We start from the raw sequence: 22,577 nt of genomic DNA, 5'->3' as shown, positions 1-22,577 counted from the left end.
TAAGTAAATATCTTTTCAAACAAGTATCTATCGTGTCCAAAAATAATGTTTCAAATTTTGCCAAGTGCTAAATAATTTGCACTGCAGTATGCTCTGGGATGTGTATATAAATTTGTCCCAAGACTTATATTCATATTCACGTTTTTAGTTCGACTTATAGTTAAGTGCAATTTACTTATAATTTATCAGTTCCTCATGTACTCCTTTCACAAATTATTGCGATAAAAATAAGTTTTAGATAGAAATTCTTCATTGGAATAATATTCGACGCTCCTGACGTCCGCCTGCTGTTCCGCACTTTCACCGCTAGATGTCCGCAGCGCTCTGAGCGCAGCGTCGTGCGCTCTCACCTGAGCGCGTCTTTTCTCCTCCTCCTCCTCCTCCCCCTCCTCCTCGTCTTCCTCCTCCTCCACCAGGTGGGACAGCCGCAGGTCTGCGGCAGCCTAAACTTCACTCCCGACGCCTCCTCTCTCCGCTTCAGTCCACAGACCCGCAGCACTGACAGCAGAAGGGACACTTCTGTGTGTCCCTTCAGAGCCAACACGAGTCTCTTCACGGAAATGTGTCACCTGGAGTTTTCCGAGTGACGCTAAAAGTTTGGAGTCGGAAGCTTTCCAATGGAGAGCGGGTGAATCCTCACGTTTGGATTAAAAAAAATAAATAAATAAAAAGTTTCACAAGGTAAGAGTTAAGCTCTTTTTACTTGTTAGAGTTTTTGAGTTAGAACAGAAACAAATCACAACTTTTACGCAGCGGACACTTCTGATGCCACACAAACTGTAAATAGTGTTTGGTAGTTCAATAAAGAAGGACAAACAGTGTCCTTCATTTAACTTGCTGTGATATAAACAAACATACACGTTTTGGTCAAGCAGTGTCTCTAGATAAGTATTGTTTTTTTTAAATAATGTAATCATATGAAATCATGTGCAGACTGCTGATGAGTTGCAGGAGGCTGAGTTGCATGGCTTGGGAAAACTAGGTGTGGGAGATTTGCTTAACTTGGCCTTGAGGGATCAGCACAGGTAACTTAAGACCTGTAGAGCTTCTCTCAGCTATGGAGTCCGTGACAATGAAGAGCATTGTGTTCAATTCCCGTCTGTGACCCGGCAGCAAATGACTTGTTAAAACAGCAGGGTGCTCCGTGTCTGCACCCCATTATGGTATTAATGGACCCACTGCTTGTTGATCAACGTGACAGAGATAACAGGGCCAGCTCTGGACCCCCCCCCCCCCCCCCCCCCCCCCTCCCCTCCCCCCATCATCCCCCTTCTGTTTTTCAGCTGCATCTCCTGGACTTCAGACTGGGAGCATGATCCAGATCCAAGCTTTTCTAAAAAACACTTTTCCTCCCCCCCAGTTGTCAGGGTTGTTTTTTGTTTTTTTTTGTTCAACTCCTATGGCCCTACAGGTGAGGCTGACACAGAGCCATTTGTTTAGACAGGGTGTGTCACATACTGGTGCTCCTGCATTGCCAGCCTGCCTTGCCAGGGCTTGTACCCATGGAGATTAGAGGTGTGTTATGTAAGCGCTGTAGGTATGGCCTGGTAGACACCCGAGTTTGGAGGAAGAACGGGGTAGACGTGAAGTGGGAGAGTGGGCTCAGGAGCCGCACGAGGACCTTTAAACCAAAACCCTGATCTGCTTGTGGGAAATGGTGCAGCAGTCGGGTAGGTGCAACTTTTTCCTCTTTGCTGTGGTCGCCTGAGTGCCAACTCGCTGGAGGAAAGTGGAAAGCTGCTCACGAAGAGAGGGCCCAGTCGGTGTTGTAATAGACAAGAGCACATGATTAAAGTGAGTGATGTCTGCGTGTCATGCAGGATTGCTGCAAGAGGAAGTGAGTGGGACACGGTGTACTGTAAATTGAAAAGGATTAGTTGGTGAGTGAATCATCAAGGGGTCGTTATCAGCACTTCTGGAAAAATTCAATCAATGTCTAGAAAGAAAAGGAAAAAAACAAAACAAAAAGTTGGTGCCTGGCTGCAAGCGAGCTTTACTTTCCCCTCCATGTTTGCCTTGAGAGAGACTCTGTTTTCTTTCTTTTCCGGCTTCTGAAGTCGGGCCTGTTTCATTCTAACTCTGCATTTTTCTTTGACAGTGGGCCGCTGAAAGCATAGTGTTTTGACTAGGGCCAACATGCACACACACACACACACACATACAAGAGATGCCAGGGTATATATTTAAACCCTCTGTCCAGCTGTGTTTGTCCTCACAACAGTTTCTTTTTTGTCTGGGTCTGACCCGTCAGTTCAAGGGTCTTAAACTCCGAGGAGGCCGCAGTCCAGACATGGAGCCCGGTAACCCCTGGAAGCCAAATGAGACCCTTTACAGGCCAAATCTTGGCTCGCTGCTATTTTCAAATATAGAACATGGAAAATGTCTATATATATATACATTTTTTTAAACTTTTCATAGAAAAACATAAAACACCACAAATCACTTCTGTCAGGAATTTGTTTCTGTGACTCCCGCTCAGTTAAAAGATTGATTTTTTAAAGATTTCATTGTGTGCCAATAAATCAGCCTCTGCATCGAGACTAGAGATGTTTTTGTTAACAAGTTGCCGTTACACGTTTAACTTGCCTCAACAAATCTATCTCGAAACACACATTTTTACTCTCTATTCATGCTGATCAGAATATGGAATGTTCCCATTTTACACCAATAACATGACAATACCCAGCATGGTAGTAGATATCTCACGTTACATTCGTGCTCGTTTGATGTCCAACTGTTACTTCGTTTTCTCTTGTTTACCTATTTAACAATTGTCATAACCGCTGCTATATCATGTTGTAGGTGCAAACAGTCTATTTCACTGTGGGAATTTCTGAGCAAAAACAAGATGAGAATAACTTACTGGCACACAAATGGAGCACATTTCTTCATCTCCTGGTTTAACCAGGTCAAGATACATTTTCTCTACAATGAAGTTGGATTTCTCTGGGATAAATAATTTACCCAAAGAGTTGTTTTATCTTTCTGGTGTGGGTTTTTTTTTTGTTTTGTTTTGTTTTAATCTCAGCTCAACTTTAGTTCTACAGAATTTCGGTCACATGACCTTTGAGATTTTTACTGAACAAGAGGACAACCAGTTAGTTGATTAAGTGATCTTAATTACAAAAAAAAGCCTGACTGCACTCACTTCCAGGATTTCCATTTCTGATAGCATCAAGATCTGTTTCTATAGAGAGTCAATATTACACAACAAACAATAATCCAGTGTACACTGCCACATATTATGACCCTGTCTTAAAATGAGTCCCATGTGCTGCATCCCATGTGCGAGACATTATCCATTTTCTTTCATGGCTCCGTCTCCTAGGCCACTGTATGGGGGGGTGAAAGGGAAGAACAAGAGGAGGGGATGAAGTGTACGTGTGTGTGTGCGTGTGTGTGTGTGTGTTGGGGCAGAGAGAACAGAATTGGAAAGAAGAGTTTCTTAGTCGGTAATTATCAATCGCTCAGGAATGCAGTCGCTGCTCTTTGCAGACAAGCTGCTGCATGGCTGCAGAGGCCTCACAGCACGCCAACCTGGATCCACAGAGCTCTGCAGTGCACACACACGCACACACCACAACCTCACTGAACTTGGAAGCATTTCTAGTTTATTTATGTCATCATTGTCGTCTTTTTGAATTGCCGTCATTACGAACAAGATCTTTTCCTGGAGCCGTGTCCGTTCAAGAGCAAACGACTGCACCACAAAATGTCAGCAAGAGGTTCTCTTTCGGTCCAAGTCCATTGCCACTGTGTGTGTTTAAGATGATCTTTTGGTAAATTTGTCATGAGGTTTTATCTGGAAGCATTTCTCAAGGTTAATCTTGAACTTCCTGCAAATATGTTTAGGTTTCTTCAAATTCAAAGCTGTTGAAATAAGTTATTAAAAGAAAACGACCGTGTTGATGTCACTCTGTTGATGTGTGTGTCGTGCTGTCAACACTGATGATGAGTGGCTCTCGGCAGCCTGTCCAGTCTTGTAAATCAAGTCTGTCTCGAGTCCAATAAGAAAAATGTCAGATATAATATCAAACACAGCAAAGGATTAAAGTCTTGGTAATTACTTAAAAAAAAAAAAAACGTCTGCTAAACAGAAATTCAAAAGAACTGGACTGAAGACTGACTGCTGCCACTCAATACACCAAAGTGGGATGACTTCAATTTTCCATATTGCACCCTTTAATGTGGGCCGGCCGTCTTTGAAGCGTGAGGATTCCCAACTGAGCGCTCCCTCAAAATGCACTGATTTGCATTTCGCTGACTGTCTCTACTTTTAGTTGTTAACCCTCATGAAGTTGTTTGAAGTATTTCCATTTTGTCTCGCTGTCATCCCGTCATTCATCACAGGGAATGTCATGCACACTGTTTGCACACGAGTGTGCTGCGTTCTAGTTCAGACAAGGCAGCTCTAAGTCTTCTCCCCGAGTAGCAACGCTCCCTTTTGTTTGATAATGCCCAGAGACGACGGCCAACGCCCTGCGCTCACTGATGCCTGCAGGTGCTGCACACTTAACACCAGTTTTCTCACCGCTAAAACCCCCCGCTGCTTGGTTACAGAGTCGGTGTTGAAGCTTAAAGCTGTTATTTTCTAAAGTGACTGCCGGTGAAAAGCCTATTCTTGCCATTCTGTAAGTCTGTTGTGGACACTGGAACGGACCCAAAACCTCCTTCCTTCCCTCTTCAAAGAGGAGCATTAACCCCCGCTAATCTGTTGTTCCCCCTCCTGTGTGGAGACTGACTGCATTCACCCTGACCTTAACTTTGGCCCTCTGCGGGCTGCGAGGCCTGCCATGTGAAGCCGGCGGCACCAGCCTGGATGTGAACGGCCTCCTGGTCACACTGAGCCCGGCCCAATTCAAACAGAGGCGGCTGCCGATATCGCCGCCACTCCCTCTTTGGGTTTGCCTTAACCCCCATGAGACAGCGTCTGCTCCGTCAGCTTCTCTGTGTGACTCACTGCAGAAGTTACAGTTCCTGCCCCCCCACCACCACCACACACACACACACACACACACACACGAACTTTTATTGCTCACATGCACCACAGAGACCAGAGGAAATATTCACGTGAATCCCTTTATGATTGTTTGCCGCGTCTGTGGGCGTCTATTTAGAGAGCTGGATTTCTGCAGATTTTGAAGCATGACCTTGCATTCCAACACATTTTAGTTGCTCCCATTTTTCAAGAAGATGCATATTTAATCGTCTTCTTTGGTGGAGCTTTTTCCTCTCGTGGACCCCCAAGCTGCGTCCAGGTCAAACGGCATGCCCCGTGATTATCCGATACCTTGATCTTACTGCAAACCTCGTCTTCTGATGGGTTGGTGGACCTATAATCATTTAACAGTCATGCAGAAAAGGGACAGGAAACCCATTGCTTTGACGTACACTGAATGTAGATTTCACAGGAGAGTATTCACAACAGCAATCACAAAGCTACACAAGTTGCAAACAGTTCATTTCAAGTTGTCGAGTCCAGATTGTTCACCTTTTCCTGCTGCAAGGACTTCCCTGTTAGTGCCACCAGCAGACATGACTTTTAAGAACACTGTGAATTGTCACATTGGTTACATCTTTGAGAGTGAAAATAAATATATGTGCAACTCGGCTGAAAGGCATATCAGCTTAGTTTGTGTACACATGGACTTTTAAGTGTTATTTTTAGATGCAACAGCAACTGGTGTTCCTTCTGTGTTTCACACAGGACTCTGTGGTCGAGAGGCTGAATAAAACAAAGTGTAAGAGGCGTCAGCCTGGATGTGTCGCATGAATGTATGTTCATGAAATATTCTCTACGGGTGAGGCAGGTGTTGTAGCCAGGGACATGTTGGCCAGCCGCTGTGACTGTGGAGCAAAGACCTAGATTTGCTGTGGAATTCATTTCCTGGAGCTTCTCGACATAAAGCTGTCAGAGCCACGCAGTCCAGATATGTTATTTCCAGGTATGCTGAGCCTCCCAGCTTATTTCCAGACGGTGCGTAAACTATTATCAGCACCCGTTCACCTCGTGCTGAAGTGTACACAACTGCTGCCAATGTCCAATAACCAGTCGGCGCGGCGGGTATTGACACAGCGGCGGCGAGGTTTGCAGTGTCGGAGTGGTATCTCCCGTTCAATACGAAGCCTGACGTCTTTTGTAAAGGATAAGTAAACAGCATGTTGGGACACATGCCTGCTCAGGCAGGATCGGGGCTGGGCTTGATAACCACAGCCGGTTTAGTGTGTGTGTGTGTGAGAAAAAGGCACATACACACTTTTCACATAGACGGTTAAAAAAAACTAAAAATATTTATTATTTTTTTAATCTGAAGAATAATATGGTACTCAGATGTGGTGGGTTGCAGATAATCCAGGACCACAATTAATGATGCAGAATTTCTCTGTGTGTATAGTTTGTGCATCACCCTTTTTTAAAAACTGAGAGGTGTGGTTAGGGGTTTGGTAATTACTGGAACAATGAGGCAGCTCTGTAATTAAGAGTCCCATGCTTTAGTTAGTTTCAGACTTATTTATAGAGCGAAGGCTCGTGACTCTTTATCTAAATAATTCCGCGAATCTGCAAATTGTTAAAAAGAAAATGACCTCAGGAAATACACAAAGCTGTGTTTTTCAGAGGGCCGGGGTTCAGGGCAGGGTGAGGACACTCCACTCTCTGCGTCATCTCATCACATTTGTTTGCAAAACTGAAAATTGCCGGTTGTTTGGCGCAACCACGGCAACAGTGGCATGAGTCAGCTTCTCGTGGCCAGACTGCGCAGACGGCGGTCCGCTGGGTGGTCCCCACCACATCCCAGAGATCTGAGCATCACTCCGGCCCCTTTTTGTGATGGAAGCAACACGGGGACGTGTCGCGCTCGCAGCAGCCCGCCAGCTATAAACAAATGAACCGGCCCTTCTTTCTTAACAGAGGCGTCTGATGATTGCCGGCTTACAGCAGATGCATGGATCTTACTCATGGCCAAATGACTGTTATTTGGAGCAGGAGAAACACGGGGCTAAGTGCAGGGAGGGGCTTCGTACCTCTCTCTCGCTCTCTCTCTCTCTCTCTCTCCAGAAGATGGATACTCAGTCTTGTTATTGTCCTTTCACTGCCACTCACTCCAACATCCTTTCACGTGTGCTGCAGTGCCAAACAAGTTCAGCTCGTCTACATTAAGATAACACACCACTTCAAAAACGACCCACATGTGTTTAAAGTTTGGGAAAAGTGTTTTAAGAGTTCAAGAACTCGTCTTTAGTCTGTCAGACAGCGCTGCGTACTCTAAACATGAACTTGGATGGAAACCTCTCCGTCTGGAGAGACCCCAAAGCTGATTTCTGACTGAAATATCTCCACAATCCTTCAATGGATTCCCAGAAGATGTGCTCATGAGTCACTTTTATTTATAAATCCAGAGTTATCGACGGGTCAGAGTATTGATGGTCGTTACAGTACAGGGAGGGTCGCTGTGTTGTACTCGAGACAGAAAAGTTTAAGACTCTGGGTTTACTTATCAATCTTTGTTTCTGGGAGTGTTTTCATCGCCATTTGTTTGTGTTCTTTACAGTATAACTCAAAGACTTTTGATAAAATATAAGAGATATTATGTAAAAGAAGACGTGATCAGCAGTGCACTTTAATTCCAAGTATAGCAGTGCTCCCTACAGCCATGTGCTGAGCAGGAAACTCTAAACAAATAACTCAAAAACTCACACATGAGCTTCACATGCTCATGTCACGTACTGACATTAGGTTCAGTGCTGAATTATCTGTCTTTTTCACAATGAAGGCTGTTGTTTGCTGTTGACATCGCGAATAAAAATAATTCCATATTGTGTGTAATTGGAGTCTGAGCGAGGCGTTTATATCAGCAAACTGCTCTCACACTTGTTACACTTTGACTTTACATAATGTATTTTCTTTTGCGTTTAACTGAAATAACCCATCACCTTTTACCTACTTTTACCTTTCTTGATATGATTTCTTCCCGTAATATACAGTTCTGATCAAAAAGCCTCACTTCAGAAAGGTAGGATAGTCTAGAACAGGGGTGTCGAGTATATTTTAGTTTAGGGGACACGTATAGTACTTCATAATTTCATCTTGAGGGAGGTGGACTGGTAAAGCAGTGCCATAATAACCTTTAAAATGAAACGTAGCTTTTCTTTGTTGTGGCTCAGAGTATACGTGATGAAAATGTCTATATTTTCACAAAAAACAAACAATTGGTCTGGAAAACGACCACAATAACAACAATTGAAGACAATTCTAAAGAAACGCTCTGGTGCAAAATGCAGTGAAATGTCCAATAAACGTCACCTATGGCTGTTGCATCATGTATGTTTTTTTTGCAAACTCACCCTGACGGCACGGCTCTGAGGCGAGTTTGCTGGCAACGGTGTCGCTTAGCTTTCATGAGCGCGTCACGGATATCTCAGCTGTTGTGTTGTATCCACTACTCTGTGTCAATTAGTTAAAAAAAAATAATCTGATGTTTTATTTGAAATTCTTACCATTCGCTTTATGTCTTGGCGGGCCGAATTAGAGCCTCTTGAAGACCAGCTGTGACTCTCCTGATGTAGTTGGTCTTAAACTTCATTCGTTTTAGTTGCTTAAAAACTTGTTTCCTTAATATATATATTTGTCATTTCATTTTTACTCTGTTTATTTGTCTTGGCTATTGATTGAAGAAACAGTGTAATTAGTAGCCTGTGGGCTGCATGTTCTGCCTCTGACTGTTCCAATTGTTCTCGCTACAAAACAAACCGAGTTGTCTGAATGTGTGTTCCTACAGGGTTTGATGATAATGAGCTGTTTTGGAGAAGTGTCATTTGTGATCCTCGCAGAACGTGACGCATTTCTTTGTGGTTCGCTTTCATGTCGCATCGCGGGACAGCAAAGTATTGTAGTACGAGAAATGCTTGGCAGTGTTGCTCACGCGTTGCTAAAATCTGCTGGCGCTGCTTTCCACGCATGACTGAAAAACACCATGGCAGCCAGAAAGGTTTATGGACTCTCTCAACAACACCAGGGAGTCGTACTCCCACCTCTCCTCGTCCTCTGACCTCTGTCATCCAAGGAGCTCGTTCCTGCTTTTAGCCGGCGATTTTTGGAGATAAGTATCTAATAAAGTTTTGCAGCTGGAAGAAGAATAGGCCAAGCTCTGGAGGTCCCCTGGAGTGGGGTGAGTAAATCTGCCTCAGAGAAGGCAACATGAACTGGGTGAGGTTTGTAGGAGGGAAGCAATAGGATGGTAACAAGCTCATTTGCTGAAAATTACCCCCCCCTCCAAAAAAATTAAACAAAAGGGGGAAGACAAAGAAAATGTGGCACTAATGCTACTACACGAATATTCGAATGGCAACACTTCAATAAGAAACGTCTCTGTGCACAATTGTTGCTATTTCAGTTCTCCATTCTTCTTCCTAATGTCCTGTAGTGCCTGTATGTGAAAGTGCACGAGCGTTCGGGTGCGGCTTGCCGAGTTATGACTCCATGTTGTGGAATGAAGGGAGCGGTGCCAGTTCCTCCTTTGCAGATCTATTGAGTTTGGTTTTTGGAGGAAGGGGTGGGTGCTGTGTGCAGCACCCGCAAACGTATAGACCAGGCCAAAGAATTAAAATGCAACGATATTAAATCTATCGACACATACGTGATTTATTTGTCAAGCGTTCATGGTGTTTTATGAGAAACACTTTTTAGTCTAAGTTTAGACCTGAAGGAGCAACAAGCTTGAGGATAGTGAGCTTCGGTCATTGTTGTCAGGACACTGATTTCAGCAGCTTTTTGAGTCAAAAGGTTTCTTTTCTTGCAGATATCTAAAGGCCGGCACAAACTACAGGATAATCGGGCCGATTTCAGTCCCGATCTCCCCGTCCCGTCCAGAGCATCGGGAGCACAGGCCTGATTGTTGGATGTCGGCACAAAAAAAAATCGTGTCTGATTGTCCTGTGGTGTGGGGAGTGTAAAGAGTGATTTTGTCGGGTCCGATCGGCTCGGATGGTCTCGGAAGCAGAGAGCGGCGATAATGAACATATTCAATATTCAACATAATAATAATGTGCGTTCGAGCCGAGCAGCGGGGGGTCATGACGTCATGAGCACTGGTATGAAAGATAACCAGGCTGAGAGCGTCACTGTTGCTGCAGCCAAAGCCAGAAAGTTACAGACTAGTTAACACCTGACTTCATGAATCTATACGATATTAATTCATAGGACAGTATAAGCCGACCTGCACTGCATGTGATCACTCAGTTTCACTTCCTCATTCCTATACTGCTCTTCTTTAACTTTATATTTTCCATATCTTTGTTTTGAAGCAGCTTCCCCGCTGTGAATGCATTTTGTGTCGGGATATTAATTCCTCACCGTGACGGCAGAGGAGATGTGCGTTCCATAAATCCACGTTTCTGTAGTTCTGTCAGACGTGACCATTATTATTAAGCTTATTATTACAAATCAACCCTCATGGAGCTAAACAGACTTGGAGCAAGTCAAGAACATCCTTCAAAGCCTCAGTGACGGGGATTTGTTTTATTCCATCATAAAGATCGCTCTGAACACTCCGTCTCCACTCCGCTGCGCTCTAATATTCCACAATCCAATACAATCCACGTGCTAATCAGGATATTGTAATCATAGGCAGGTAATATTCCAAGAGATCTGATTCTTCTTTCTCTGCTCTGGAGGAAAACATCAAGAGTGCCGGGGTGATTTATCCTGAAGAAAATACGGAAATCCCAGGGTTAATCAAGAAAATCCCAAGTTGTAACATAGGCATGTTTGTTTACATCGAGACGCAGTATTTTAGACTGAAATCATGTTTGACTATGTGAGATTTGGAATATTGAGCGTGAAGATCATAGACCTATATATATGTAGTGTTATAGAAGTCTATGTTGCAGAGCCTGATACACTGCCGATTAATGGTCTGGGAAGGTTTTAAAAAATCGTGTAGTGTGTGCCAGGCTTTAGATTCTGTAATTTCCATGATCACAATAACATGGTTTGGTTTTCTTAAATATCCCAGATTATGCACAATGGCTGGGATAAGTTACACTTGTCCGACTTCTCCCTGATGGCTGGATTACCTCATTCTGGCCTCAAATTTCCTTACAATACTTTTGATACTTGGCTGGAGTTGTATACAAATGTCAATCACTCCTTGAATATTACTACTCATTGAGCTTGAGTATACACGTGGCTTTAAATGAGCACTGACATTTCATTCTGCCTCTCCTCTCCTCTCTGCTCTGTTTATCTTGTTTTTCCAGGGCGTAGCTCCAGTGTGAGGTGGCATGTCAAACCGGGACTCGCTAGGCTTTGGGGACATGGTTCCCCAGGATGTGGTTGACATCTTTGCCCATGAGAAACCAGGGAAAAATGGGCGGAAAAAGCGTAGTCGCTCCCTGGGCCGGGCTCTGGGCTGGTTGAAGGGTAAGAGGAGGAAGGATCACGAGTCCAACCGGCATGGCCCCAGTCCTTCTCTGGACCTGGCCTTGGACCTGCACCCTGCCGGGCATAAAGGGGGACATAGGTCTGGAAAGCAGGCCCACGGAACGGGAAACAGCCATGGTAAGAGCTCACAGCACATTATACTTTCTGCAATTTAACAAATAAATCCATTGCCTGTTGCCGTCTAATCTCTAATTAACTCCATACTATAGAATTAAAATAGAATGTACACATTTGATATTTAATTTACTGCTGAAGTGGTGATTATTATAACCCTTATGTCACTGCATGAAGTTTAGCATTTTCACTGCAATGTTTCGAAAGCGATGTCCTTTTACTGAAATGATCGAAACATTGAAAACTATGTCTTTGGCATGTTAGGACACAAGTTGGCACCGTTGTTTGTATTTGTAATGTATTTTGTAACGAAACCACACTGTTTTCAGTGGCTCTGAGCACCACTGTCGCATAATCGGACAAGAAAAGCCCGTCGTCGCGTGAAACTATTTGTAAGTGGGGCCTAACCTTTAGTAGTTTTAGTAAATGGTGCCTCAGTTGGGAGCAGTGAGGCGTCATCGCAGGTGAACAGGGAGAAAGTGCCAGGAACCAGTTGAAAACCCTGCTTCTTGGCTCCCAGGCATGTGTGTTTGTTCACTGGGGAGACGTTTGAACGCACCGACTCACCTTTTTGACCTGCAGCTCACTTTGCTGTGAAGAAAAAAAAAAAAAAAAAAAAAGAAATCTGTCCGTCCGGTTGGGTGATACCGTCTCCGGCCTGCGTGGTCTTCAAGTTACACACGAGGTGCAGGTCTGCACCGTGGTCACCTTTCACAGAGATAATGCTGTCTTTTTTTTACTTGTGTGCACAGACCTACACCCACACAGTCAACAGCTTAAGTCAAAGCCAACTCCTCTACAAAGAGAGCGAGAGAGAGAGGGAGAGGGAGGAAAAAAAAAATCACACTCTCCCAAGAAAGTTGAAGCACGTCTCTGACTTTTCCCAGCGTTGTGCTCCGCGGATCTTGTTAGAGCTTGCAGAGGCACACTCGTATATCAACATGCTTGTTGTTGACGGTTTTGTTTTCCAGAGTGGCTCGGTGTGAACTGGATGTACCTTAGTTTTCTACTGAGCTTAATCACACCTAGACTAGCATTAACCCCCGAAACACAAACACACAAACCCTTGTTTTAGTGCGTGGGCTTTGGCGAACACACAAGAGTACAAACGGTGTTTCATTGCTCAGGGGTTGTTTTATGTGTGTTTGTTTGGCAGCACTTAAGCAGTCTTGGCTAATTACTTGACACACAGACGTGGCTCCTCCCGTTTCTTTTGCCGCCCGATCTGTTGCTTCAGAAGGAAAGCTGCCGGGGATTTCCGCGGGATTCATCCCCTCGTCGTCAAGCCGAACCCCTCAACACCAGATGTATATGCATAGACATGTTTTCAGACAGATCCGCGGTTTAGGGGAGCGGTGACCGCGCGAGGAAAACGCGTCGGTAATGAGGAGGGCCTGTGTTTGGTGCGCTACATCCTTCTCTGCAGTTATTGTCGTTGCCCGTAGCGGTTTTGGAGAGAGGCTTTTGTTTGAGAATGTAAAATCTGAAGCAACGGGTCCTTCGCCTTTACTTTGAGTGCCTGCGCTTCATTACAATAGAGAACAAAAAATGCACAATTCTGGCAGTCACAGCTAATATAACATTTGATTGTATACGAGATGCCTCAAGGCGGCCACCCTTCAGGCTACCAGAGTAATATAACCTGTGATTTTACAAGCCAAGGAATAAACGCGTTGTGTATGCTGTACAGATTATTGGTGCTGGCAACGAGGCGGAGGTGGGAAATTCACAAAATGTGTCCATAAGAGGTTCGATCACGGCAGCGGGATGTAGCCCCCTCGCCGAGGAAGTCGAATAACTCCAGCTTAAGCCTCCTGATGATGAGGATGATGATGGTGATGATGATCTGCACTGATGCCAGAGGGGCCTCCTGCCCAGTAACTGCCTGGTATGACGGGCCTGGTGCCAGTTCATTAAAAGCCATGCCAGGACTGTTGCAGTGAGGGACGAACAAGGGGTTCTGTTTTTCTGACCCCTCCACTTGTACTGGTTCACATTTCACTGGTACACAAGGAGGCCATGATGGCGCAGGTATGAGGACAGGATGTAAAGCTGAGACTGGGGACATTAATGACATGCCGGTCAAAGAGAGCGGCACTGGACCTTTTATTTGTTGTTGGTTTTTTTTTTTTAAATGCATGTCAAAACAAGCCTAATGTTACTTCATGTATTTTCCATATGTGATGATAATAAGCTGATATTTAGTTTCTGTCCTTGTCTCATGAAAAGGGAAGCTTGATTATTGTCATCTCAGTTAATTTCGTCTTCTTTGTCTCTCTCTCCACCGTTTTTGTCTTGATCTCCTCCATTGTCGTCTTTCATCTTCTTTTTTTTTTTTTTTTGCATCTTCATCTTCATTGTCATCTCCATCTTTGTCTTCTAACTTTGTCATCCATGTCTGTGCATTTGTCTTCATCTTGGTCTTCGTCTAATTCATCTTTGTCGTCTTCTTGATAATCTCTTGTTTTGTTTTGTTTTTGTCTTCGTCTTCATCTTGGCCTTCTTCATCGTAATTGTCGTCTTTTTCTTCTCCATCTTCACCGTCTTTGTCGTCTTGGTCTTTGTTCTATTTGTCTTCTACTTTGTCTATCTTGTAGTTGCAAAGTTGGACAAAAGAGATTTTGTATTTCGAAGGACTACTACTGTTTCTCTCTAGGATTTTAACTGAAAAATATGAGATTTGTGTGAAAAAAGAGCGGTAGACCTTGAATACATTACAATGTGCCCTTTTCCTGTGAGTTATTAGTTTCTTACTCCCAAGATCAACTCACAATAATGTTTTTTTTCCTGAAGAACAAAAATGAGACGTGGAAAAACATCTATTTATTGCATGTTACCAGATGTTCGTCCAGTCAACTGCGATTGCTTTCACACCAGATTCTGGCTGCACTTGAGCTGGACTGCAGCCGAGATCGTCTCTTTACGACTCTTTCAGAGCGGCCTATCGTTTGGTTTCGCTTTCACACCAGCACAGTCGCATGTCACTCGAATTGAAAGCTCAACTCGTATGACCTGAATACAGCCGGTGTGTGAATCCACTGGTGGAGTTTTGTTTTTGTTTTTGTTTTTTTAGCTGGTGAAAAGTTGTTGTCTCCCCATGTCATGGGGACGACACATCCTTTTGCAGACCTCTTTTTTTTGTGGATGGAATGGAATTAATTTACGGAGCCCCCGAAGGGACATGGAGAGAAAAAAAAGAAACCATCTCGGGATCTCGCAATAACTTTTGCGAGATTTCGCAAAAGCATGTCCTTTCACTAAGCACTGCTTGAAGTTCTTTATATTTTAGACCCATTTAAAAATAAAACTCAATAAAACTCTCCTGCGGGTGGTTGTCCTCCATTAGCTTTAGCTTCTCTAAACAACACTGGGGTGCACGGTGTCTCTGAAAGGATAAACTTAGTCAATCACATACACGATGCGCATATATAACAATATAGTTTTGCGAGATCTCGCAAAAGTTATTCTGAGATCCCAAGATTTTTTTTTCCTCTTCTTTTTTTCCTCCATGTCCCTTCTGGGGCTCCGTATTAATTCAACCGGCTCTGCAGACATTACTCGCTCCACTCTGAAGCTTGTTTGCCGTTGGTGGGCGGATCCTATTGCGGATGGTTGGTTGACAATGATTGACACATTTGTCAAATTGCTCCACATCGTGACTTGACTTAATTTTTTTAATTAACTGCCCGCCGTGCTCGGTCCTGTCGATGCTCATGAATGCGGCCCGTATTTACATACTGCCTTCAGCTAGTTATGAAACTGAATAAATATTCTTTCTGTCAACACATTCTGAGAACTTGATCTGTTTTCACTTCAGTTTGACTTGATGACTGTGCAGGTCGAACTCGATTCTGTGTTTGGGAGGAGCGTCCGGATTATCTCATGATGATGTACTTTTGTAAACAAAGCCGGCGGAGTTTGACCAGGACAATCTGCACAGCCGTGGTTTTGGGTGATAAACACAAAATGGTGGATTTGTCATCGTGACAACCCCCCCCCCTCTTTTTTTTTTTTTTTTTTTGCATAATCGTTGAGATAAATGACCCACATTCTTCTTTGAGTGGTGAGCTGTCTTCAAAAGTTAATTCACTTCTTTTTATCTGATGACTTAAAATGTTAATGTGGGTTTTAGCACACCTGTCGACCCGTGATTAATGTCTCCGTCTACTTGATCCTGTGTAAAAGTAGACGACTGGCTTCTCTTACACTCCTCGGGTTTTCTTTCTTTTCCCCATTTTTAACTTCATAGTGGGCCTTCAAGAGGAAGCCTCATGTTTTTAAATGGAGTCGGGCTTGTTGAAGACTTATTAGGTCATACTGAGCCGACAAGGCTTTGCTCAGGAGGTCACCTGTACGCTCCAAACACTCCCTCAGATTCCTCACATTCCTTACCTTTAAGATATTGCTTTGCGGAAGCTCAAAATAGGGAGCCCTTTGTGTGAGTGTGTGTGTGTGTGTGTGTGTGAGTTTATGTTTGACTTGCATGCCAGGTCCAGATTATATGAGCCATTAAATGTACTTCCTTTGTCGAGTACAGAGCTGCATCCAGGGGTTGTTCAACCACAATGTAGTCACTGTATCTCCTGCCTGACGTTCTTATCGTTGTGCTGGAAGGCCCCGTGAGTGAAAGCAACTTTGTGGAGCGTTCAAGCCATTGTGACATGAGTTTAGATACAGTTGTACATCAGATATGTGGATTTCACGGGTTCATGACCAGGTCAGACTTGTCAATGGGACCCTTTAGATCACTTTACAGATGTGAACAAGGAAAAAAGAGACGGAGCAGGAATTGTATTCAATCAGAAAGAACCGAAAGAGAGTTTTTAGGAACGTGTGAATATGGAGTGACGAGTCTTCAGACTGAAGAGAGTTGAGGAATTAGAGCACTGAAGAGATAAATTGACATGCAATACATCTATCGTTTGTGGAAAATAAAAGGGAGGGGGAACCCTCAGGGACATTTTAACGTAATTTTTTTTTTTTTTCTCAAGAAGAAAATGTCATGAAGAACCGAACAGTGCAATCTGGATCCTTCCACAGTGTATTTCCCCTGACTAATGGTGGATAAATCTTTTCAGAATACAGCAGCCATTAGCAGGCATGTTTCTACATGTTCACTCTCATATTAAGGCTTTAATGCTGACGCTGCTCCACGAGTAGCTTGAGCTGCATCACTGCTCTCTTGACTGGCAGCTTTGTCACTATCTGCTCATCCAGTCGTAACGCAGTGTCTCCCCCTGAGGACAAATCAGAAACAGCGGGCCAGATCGGACAAATCTCAGAGCATCTTGTTCTCTATCAACTCATTCCAGGGGAGTGTTGCAGTGGGAGAGACACAAAGTACTTGTACATGCACAGCTTAGCCATTTATTTGGGCGTCATGCATAAACGGGAGTGTAATGGATTCATTGTTGAAATTGTGCCGTGTCGACATTGGCTGGCGATGTGCACTCTTTCAGCTTGTTGGTACTGAACAGTCTCAGGTTCAAACTTAAGTTGACCAAAGTTCTGTATTTCAAACCAGGGATGTTTCCACCATGATGTTCAAAATTAACTAAAAGTAAAACAGGGCGAATTAATATCTTTTGCCATCAATTCAGCTTCTATACAATTCATATCCTGTTCAAGGCAGCAGCTTCTGGGAGTAAAGTCTTACAGTAGTTTAACTGGCTGAACTGGGGATGTTTTTTTCTGGGTTTGTTAGACCTACTAAAAGCTATGATGTCATATGTCGGTTTCTGTCAGACTAAAGTAAGAATTTGAGGTTTTCATAGTTGTCGTGTAATCCCAGTGACGGAGATGCACCTTTCCATGCACACATTCATGACCTGCAGCCAATTCAGAGTCATCAATCAGGGTTGACGGTCACATTTTTAAAGCCGTTGTGGGAGAGCATGTAAACACCCTGCACAAAGGTCCTGGCTCGGATTTAGACACGTGTCTCTTTCCTGATGGCACAAACCACCCGGAATTTAGAGGAAAAAAAAATTTGTATCTTACCATGAATGACTTTTTGTGACACGAACAGTCACCCATTATTTATTAAGGGCAGGAAAACAGGTTTGTGAAATCTGACTCCGGCGTTTCACTCGTCTTTTGCTTGATAAAAACATGATAAACACCACAATGGCGGAGAAACAAAGGTTATTGCAATGTAGTGGGGATTTCTGACCCTCTTTCCTGTTGCGTTCGATTCATATCTCATAGATTTATGGGGTTTAGTGGGCTTTTAGGTGAGGTTAACCTGTTGCTGCTTTGCTGTGGAGCTCCATCTGCACAACGTACTTGAGTTTCACGTCAAGTGTTTCTCATTCCTCGCAGTCTTCTAATGTTCACCGTTCCCGAACAAAGTGGGGCCGGCAGACGAGAGCACACAGTCGTTATTCCTGTAGTCGTCTGACAGTGTTTCAGTCCTGAGCTACGCAGACGTTTCAGTGGTTTCATACCAGCTGTCGTCACATTAAGGAAAAAGGTCTGTGGCTGGTCTGAGTCACTGTTCACGACCAGATCTGGCAGTTTTGGTCTATTTTGGCTTCTTTTTTTAAGAAGCCTTTTGTTAACGTTGATCTTCCACCGCATTGTTGAGTAAAATGTTGTTTCCCTTTGTTTGAAACATGCTGTCCTTTCTGGACAAATTCAAGGACTGGAGCTGTGATAAGCTTGAACTCGTCCTGTGTATAAGAGCTTCTTGCCCAGTTTACATCAGCAAAGTGCTTTTTTATTTTTAATTGCCTGGATTTGTCAGGGAGGTTTTATTTGGATCTACTTTTAACTTTTTGCGAAGCGATACACTGGAATTTACGATCAACACACGTCTCGCATGCATATTTTCCAGTGTTTATCTGAAGCTGAAATAATGTCTTTAGACTTGGTGGTGGTGAGCCAAAACATTAATACCTGTCTCTGTTGTCTGGGTGCACACTATTCCCTATGCAGTGGCTCTCTGGTTTGATTTGGTTTTTTACATTTTTTATTATTATTTCTAAATCAAACCCATAGCAACAATATTATTCATTAAAAAGAAAAATCATAAAGCGGTAGAAAACTGCTATGTGGAATCAGAGTTTGCATGTTCTCCGTGTGCATGCATGGGTTTTCTCTGTGCCTGCTGGCCATACCATGCCTCTGAAAGATGATCGACTGGTGAAATTATTGTCTAATATTAAAAACAACCTGACTTTTTAAAGACGAAAACTCCGTTATTAAATTCATGACTGAGCATTATTTTGTTGTTAAATAACAAGATGCATGATGGTGCTGTTATGGAATGACTTCTTTTTCTTTGCAAATAAATAAGTTCAAACTAAAACTACTCGCATGGTACCAACACATGCCAACGACTTAATAACAGTTGGATGTCGCAATCTGTTTACACTTGTGGTGTGGTTCCATAGTCCGGATAGAGTTTAAAAAAACGGAAATATTATTGTTCTGCTGCAGTTCTCGTTGTAGTCACAGTTTAACTTTGCAGGCGTCGTCATGTGATGCTGAACATGATCCCATATTCAGCTTTACAGGGAGAAGAAACATTATCCTTGAAGTGTGTGATCAGGATGAGAGTGTTGTTTGTTGGTTTTGCATGATGTGCATCATCTCCTGCTTCGACCAGTTAGGGTTAGGGTTAGGTTTACTGCCATTGTTTTTTTCTGGAAATAGTGTGTGAAAAGTCACGTGGTGACTTCATGTAACAGACAAAAGCTGCAATAATGGAAAGTAATCTGATTTGCTATCTACATGGACTCGAATCGGCCATAAGAATTCCATCAATTGTGCTTAAAAACACTTATCAGGTTTTGCGTTTGGGTCATTCAGAGTTCAATGCTGCATTCATACTTTGATTGAACTGCACTCGAACAGATGACATTTCTTGTAAAAGGCTTGGTCAACTTGTGCTGTGCACATTATATTTCACTTCTGGGCTAGCTCATTTTGATTGGACTGAAATCTGTCCGACGTCACATAATATCACACACGGCTTCTATGTTTCGTAATGGAACGTAAATGATTAAATTACAATGCATGACTCATCCATTTTTACATTAAAAGCCCATTTCAGAAACGGGGGGGGGGGGTTCAAACTCATTTTAAAATCACGCACGATACAGTTTGACCGACTGTCCACACTTTTTGGGTTGAAACAACAAAGAGTACATTATGTGATAACATTTAATGTACTTTTTTCACTGAACCAAATATGAACAACTCCCAGTGGACAAATAAGAGATGGATTTGTTTCAGCTTCCGTCCCTGGGCCAGACTGGACCCTCGGAGCGGCCTGTTGTGGCCCTCGAGCCGTATGTCCGCCCCCCCCCCTGCAGTGCAGAGAAAGTCGACGTGCTTGACTTTTCCTTCAGAGGAGAATAAAATTACCACACAGAGATTGTATTGTAACAGTTGTACACATATTTCCGTCTGAAGCTCATCCCTGGTTAGAAGTCACGCATCAGTCTAGTTTCCAAACAAGTTCACATTTCCCTTTATTTGTTTCCGCAATGATCCCAAGTTTGAACCCAAACCATTCTGAAGGTTCAAATATTGCGTTTTTATTTTTCTTCCCACTTTTTTTTCTTGTCTCTGATCATGGCTGTAAGGAAGTTGTTGTTGGTGGTGGTCTGATAGGCTGTGCTGGGTGCAGTTTGTGTCGTCTGACGGTGAAGTGGAGTGTAACCCTGCCTCCTGCATGATGCAGGTATATCCGTTACCTGCTTTGTCATCCATGTGACACCACGTCCTGCTTCTTTCCTCTACGCCCTCATGTTGATATTTAATTCACTGAGAGCGTGGACACAGTGCAGCACGAGTCCGACATCATGAAGCTGTAGTCAAGTGTTCTAAGGCCATCTTTGAGTTCCATTCGCTTTTTGTTTTGAGGCTGCGGTGTCTCTAGAACGTTGTTGGTCTGGTGGTGCGAAACTAGAGAGGGGCAAGTTTGGACAAGGACGAGAAGTGTGTGGAGGGTATTTGCTCTAGTTTGGTGATAAGAAGAGTCTGGTGCTCAGTCTTATGAAATGCGTAACAATCTCCGCAGTGAAATTTAGCAACTCTCTTTTACCTGAAAGTTTGATTATTTTCATGTATTTAAGTGGTTTTCCAAGTGTCTCCACTTCACTTTAGTGTTTATTTCACTGACAACTTTTTACGATAACCCATCTTCTATTCAACTTCTATATGACTTTATTGCCATATGATTTATGATTGCATCTGGAAAATTTTGTGTCCCCCAATGAACCACAAATGCATGTTTTCAGCTGTATGCATGCAGAGGGAAAACACTGATCCAGCAGTTTGATGTCAGGGTGAAGTGGTGAGTTTGTTTCTAGAGGTCTCAGAACTGTCATTGAAGATTTATTGGTTCTGAAAATAATCAATAAACTCGGCTTCTAAGTCATCCTACAAGCCGCATGTGGCTCATTTATTGAATTAATGAATTGAAAACAATTAGATATAAATATATGGACATGATACATAATCAATTTTTTTTATTATTATTATTTTTGTATAGGGATTTCTTTGTGTTGGTTTGCTCAGTTAAAAATCCCAGAAAAATGTTGAGTTGTAGTTAAAAAAAAAAAAAAAAAAAGAGGAAATATTTGTGGATGATGGTGAGTTTTTAAATCTTTAAAATAAAGGTAAAAAAAAATAGATTCATTTTCAATACACCGTTCTTTCTGGAGATTGAGTATGAAGGTTCATCTTTTCAGCCACTATTTTTTCATCCATTTGTGTACTGAGAGAGGTTCAGGAATGTTTCTCACCTCCTGATGGCTTTCTACCATATAAATATCTACGTGATCATTTTGTCAAGGGGCCACATTTTCTAAAAGATGTCAGTGATTCAAGTGTAAGTTATATTAAGAATATAAATATCTGTTTAGAAGGGCTTTATTAAAAGTTGTTTTAAAGTACACTGCTTGCAAAATGTTGCCTTTACATGTGAACTTAATGTGACCTTGTCCAATTGTCCAGAGTTTCAATACTTTCTCCAGATCTGAATCCAATAGAAAACCTCTGGGATCAGCTCGTCCATAAGTCCACCTGTGAACAGCCCGAGACGTCGCTGTCGAGCTGTAACTGATGCTCAAGGGCACATGACAAGATGTTGACATTTTTGCTGCTGTTAGCTTTTGTTTCAATATTTAGTTTGAGACGAGGAAATCGCCATCACGTGCTTCTACTTAAATCGCCTACTTTCATGATATAATAATGCCGCAGCATGAACTCTTTATGTTTCCCATGAATTTCACTTGAAAGCCAAATATTCAGAACTTTTTTGCGAGTGGTGTTCCAGGCGTCGGTTTACTGAAACACACAAGCTTCAGCATCAGATTAAAGGTGCCTTCTGTTTAAATGCAATAAGGAACAGCCAAACTCCCTCCAGGTATTTGACTTTGTGTGGGTTACACTCTTCATTCCTGTTTCAGTTTGACATACTGAAATTACTGAGTTTTAATATATTGGGTAATTTGAGTGTTGGGTTTTTTTTTGTTTGTTTTTCGCTTGCCTCAAGGGCTTTTAGAATGGGCAATTATGGCCATGTGTAATTATCCGGTATTTAGTTTATATAGACGAATCTGTGTTTAAGGACCACAGTGTAAAGACTCCAGGCTATTGGGAGATAGCTGAATTGTGTTGAGGTTATAGGTCAGCCCACCCCGGCTCCATGCCAGAGTCACGTCATAACTAAAAAGATTTCCCTCGATTGTATTACAGCCACTTCTCATCGCTGCCTTGCTGTTTGTCTACAGTACTGGATGATGCAGCATGCGTCCTCAACCCACTCTGTCTCTGTTTACTGCCGGGGAATTCATCAAAACAATCCTGCCACCAGATGTTTGCTCATTTCAAATGTTCTGTTTCAAATCCCCCCCCCTTTTTTTTTATTTACACGTCATAAAACGTAAGTGTAACTCAGTCCTCCCCCGCCCCCTTCCATCCGATTTCCTTCCCCTCGCTGTAAGCCGGAGCCTGAAAGTTGAACGAACCGCTCACACAGTATGACATCCATTAGATTTCAGTCTGTTTA

The 22,577-nt window shown here is 43.0% G+C and overlaps 1 protein-coding gene across 2 annotated transcripts in view; it reads left to right on the top strand.

Moving 5' to 3' along the window:
• Nucleotides 1-555: 555 nt before the first annotated feature.
• Nucleotides 556-22,577, top strand: part of LOC308142396 (uncharacterized protein) — a 32,222-nt gene continuing 10,200 nt past the window's right edge. Inside the window, exons 1-2 of one of the 2 annotated variants that reach the window (XM_080512774.1) lie at nucleotides 556-681; nucleotides 11,257-11,557. In XM_080512774.1, coding sequence (XP_080368900.1) covers nucleotides 11,281-11,557 — 277 coding nt within the window. In that variant the 5' untranslated portion in view covers nucleotides 556-681; nucleotides 11,257-11,280. Of the gene's footprint in view, nucleotides 682-1,599; nucleotides 1,671-11,256; nucleotides 11,558-22,577 lie in introns of those variants that run through there. The other variant, XM_080512775.1, reaches the window with a different exon arrangement.

The sequence above is a fragment of the Blennius ocellaris genome (assembly GCF_963422515.1).
Source record: "Blennius ocellaris genome assembly, chromosome: 17".
In the NCBI taxonomy this organism is placed as follows: domain Eukaryota; kingdom Metazoa; phylum Chordata; class Actinopteri; order Blenniiformes; family Blenniidae; genus Blennius; species Blennius ocellaris.
The sequence above is the reverse complement of the archived record's forward strand: the minus strand, read 5'-3'. Positions and strand labels throughout refer to the sequence as shown.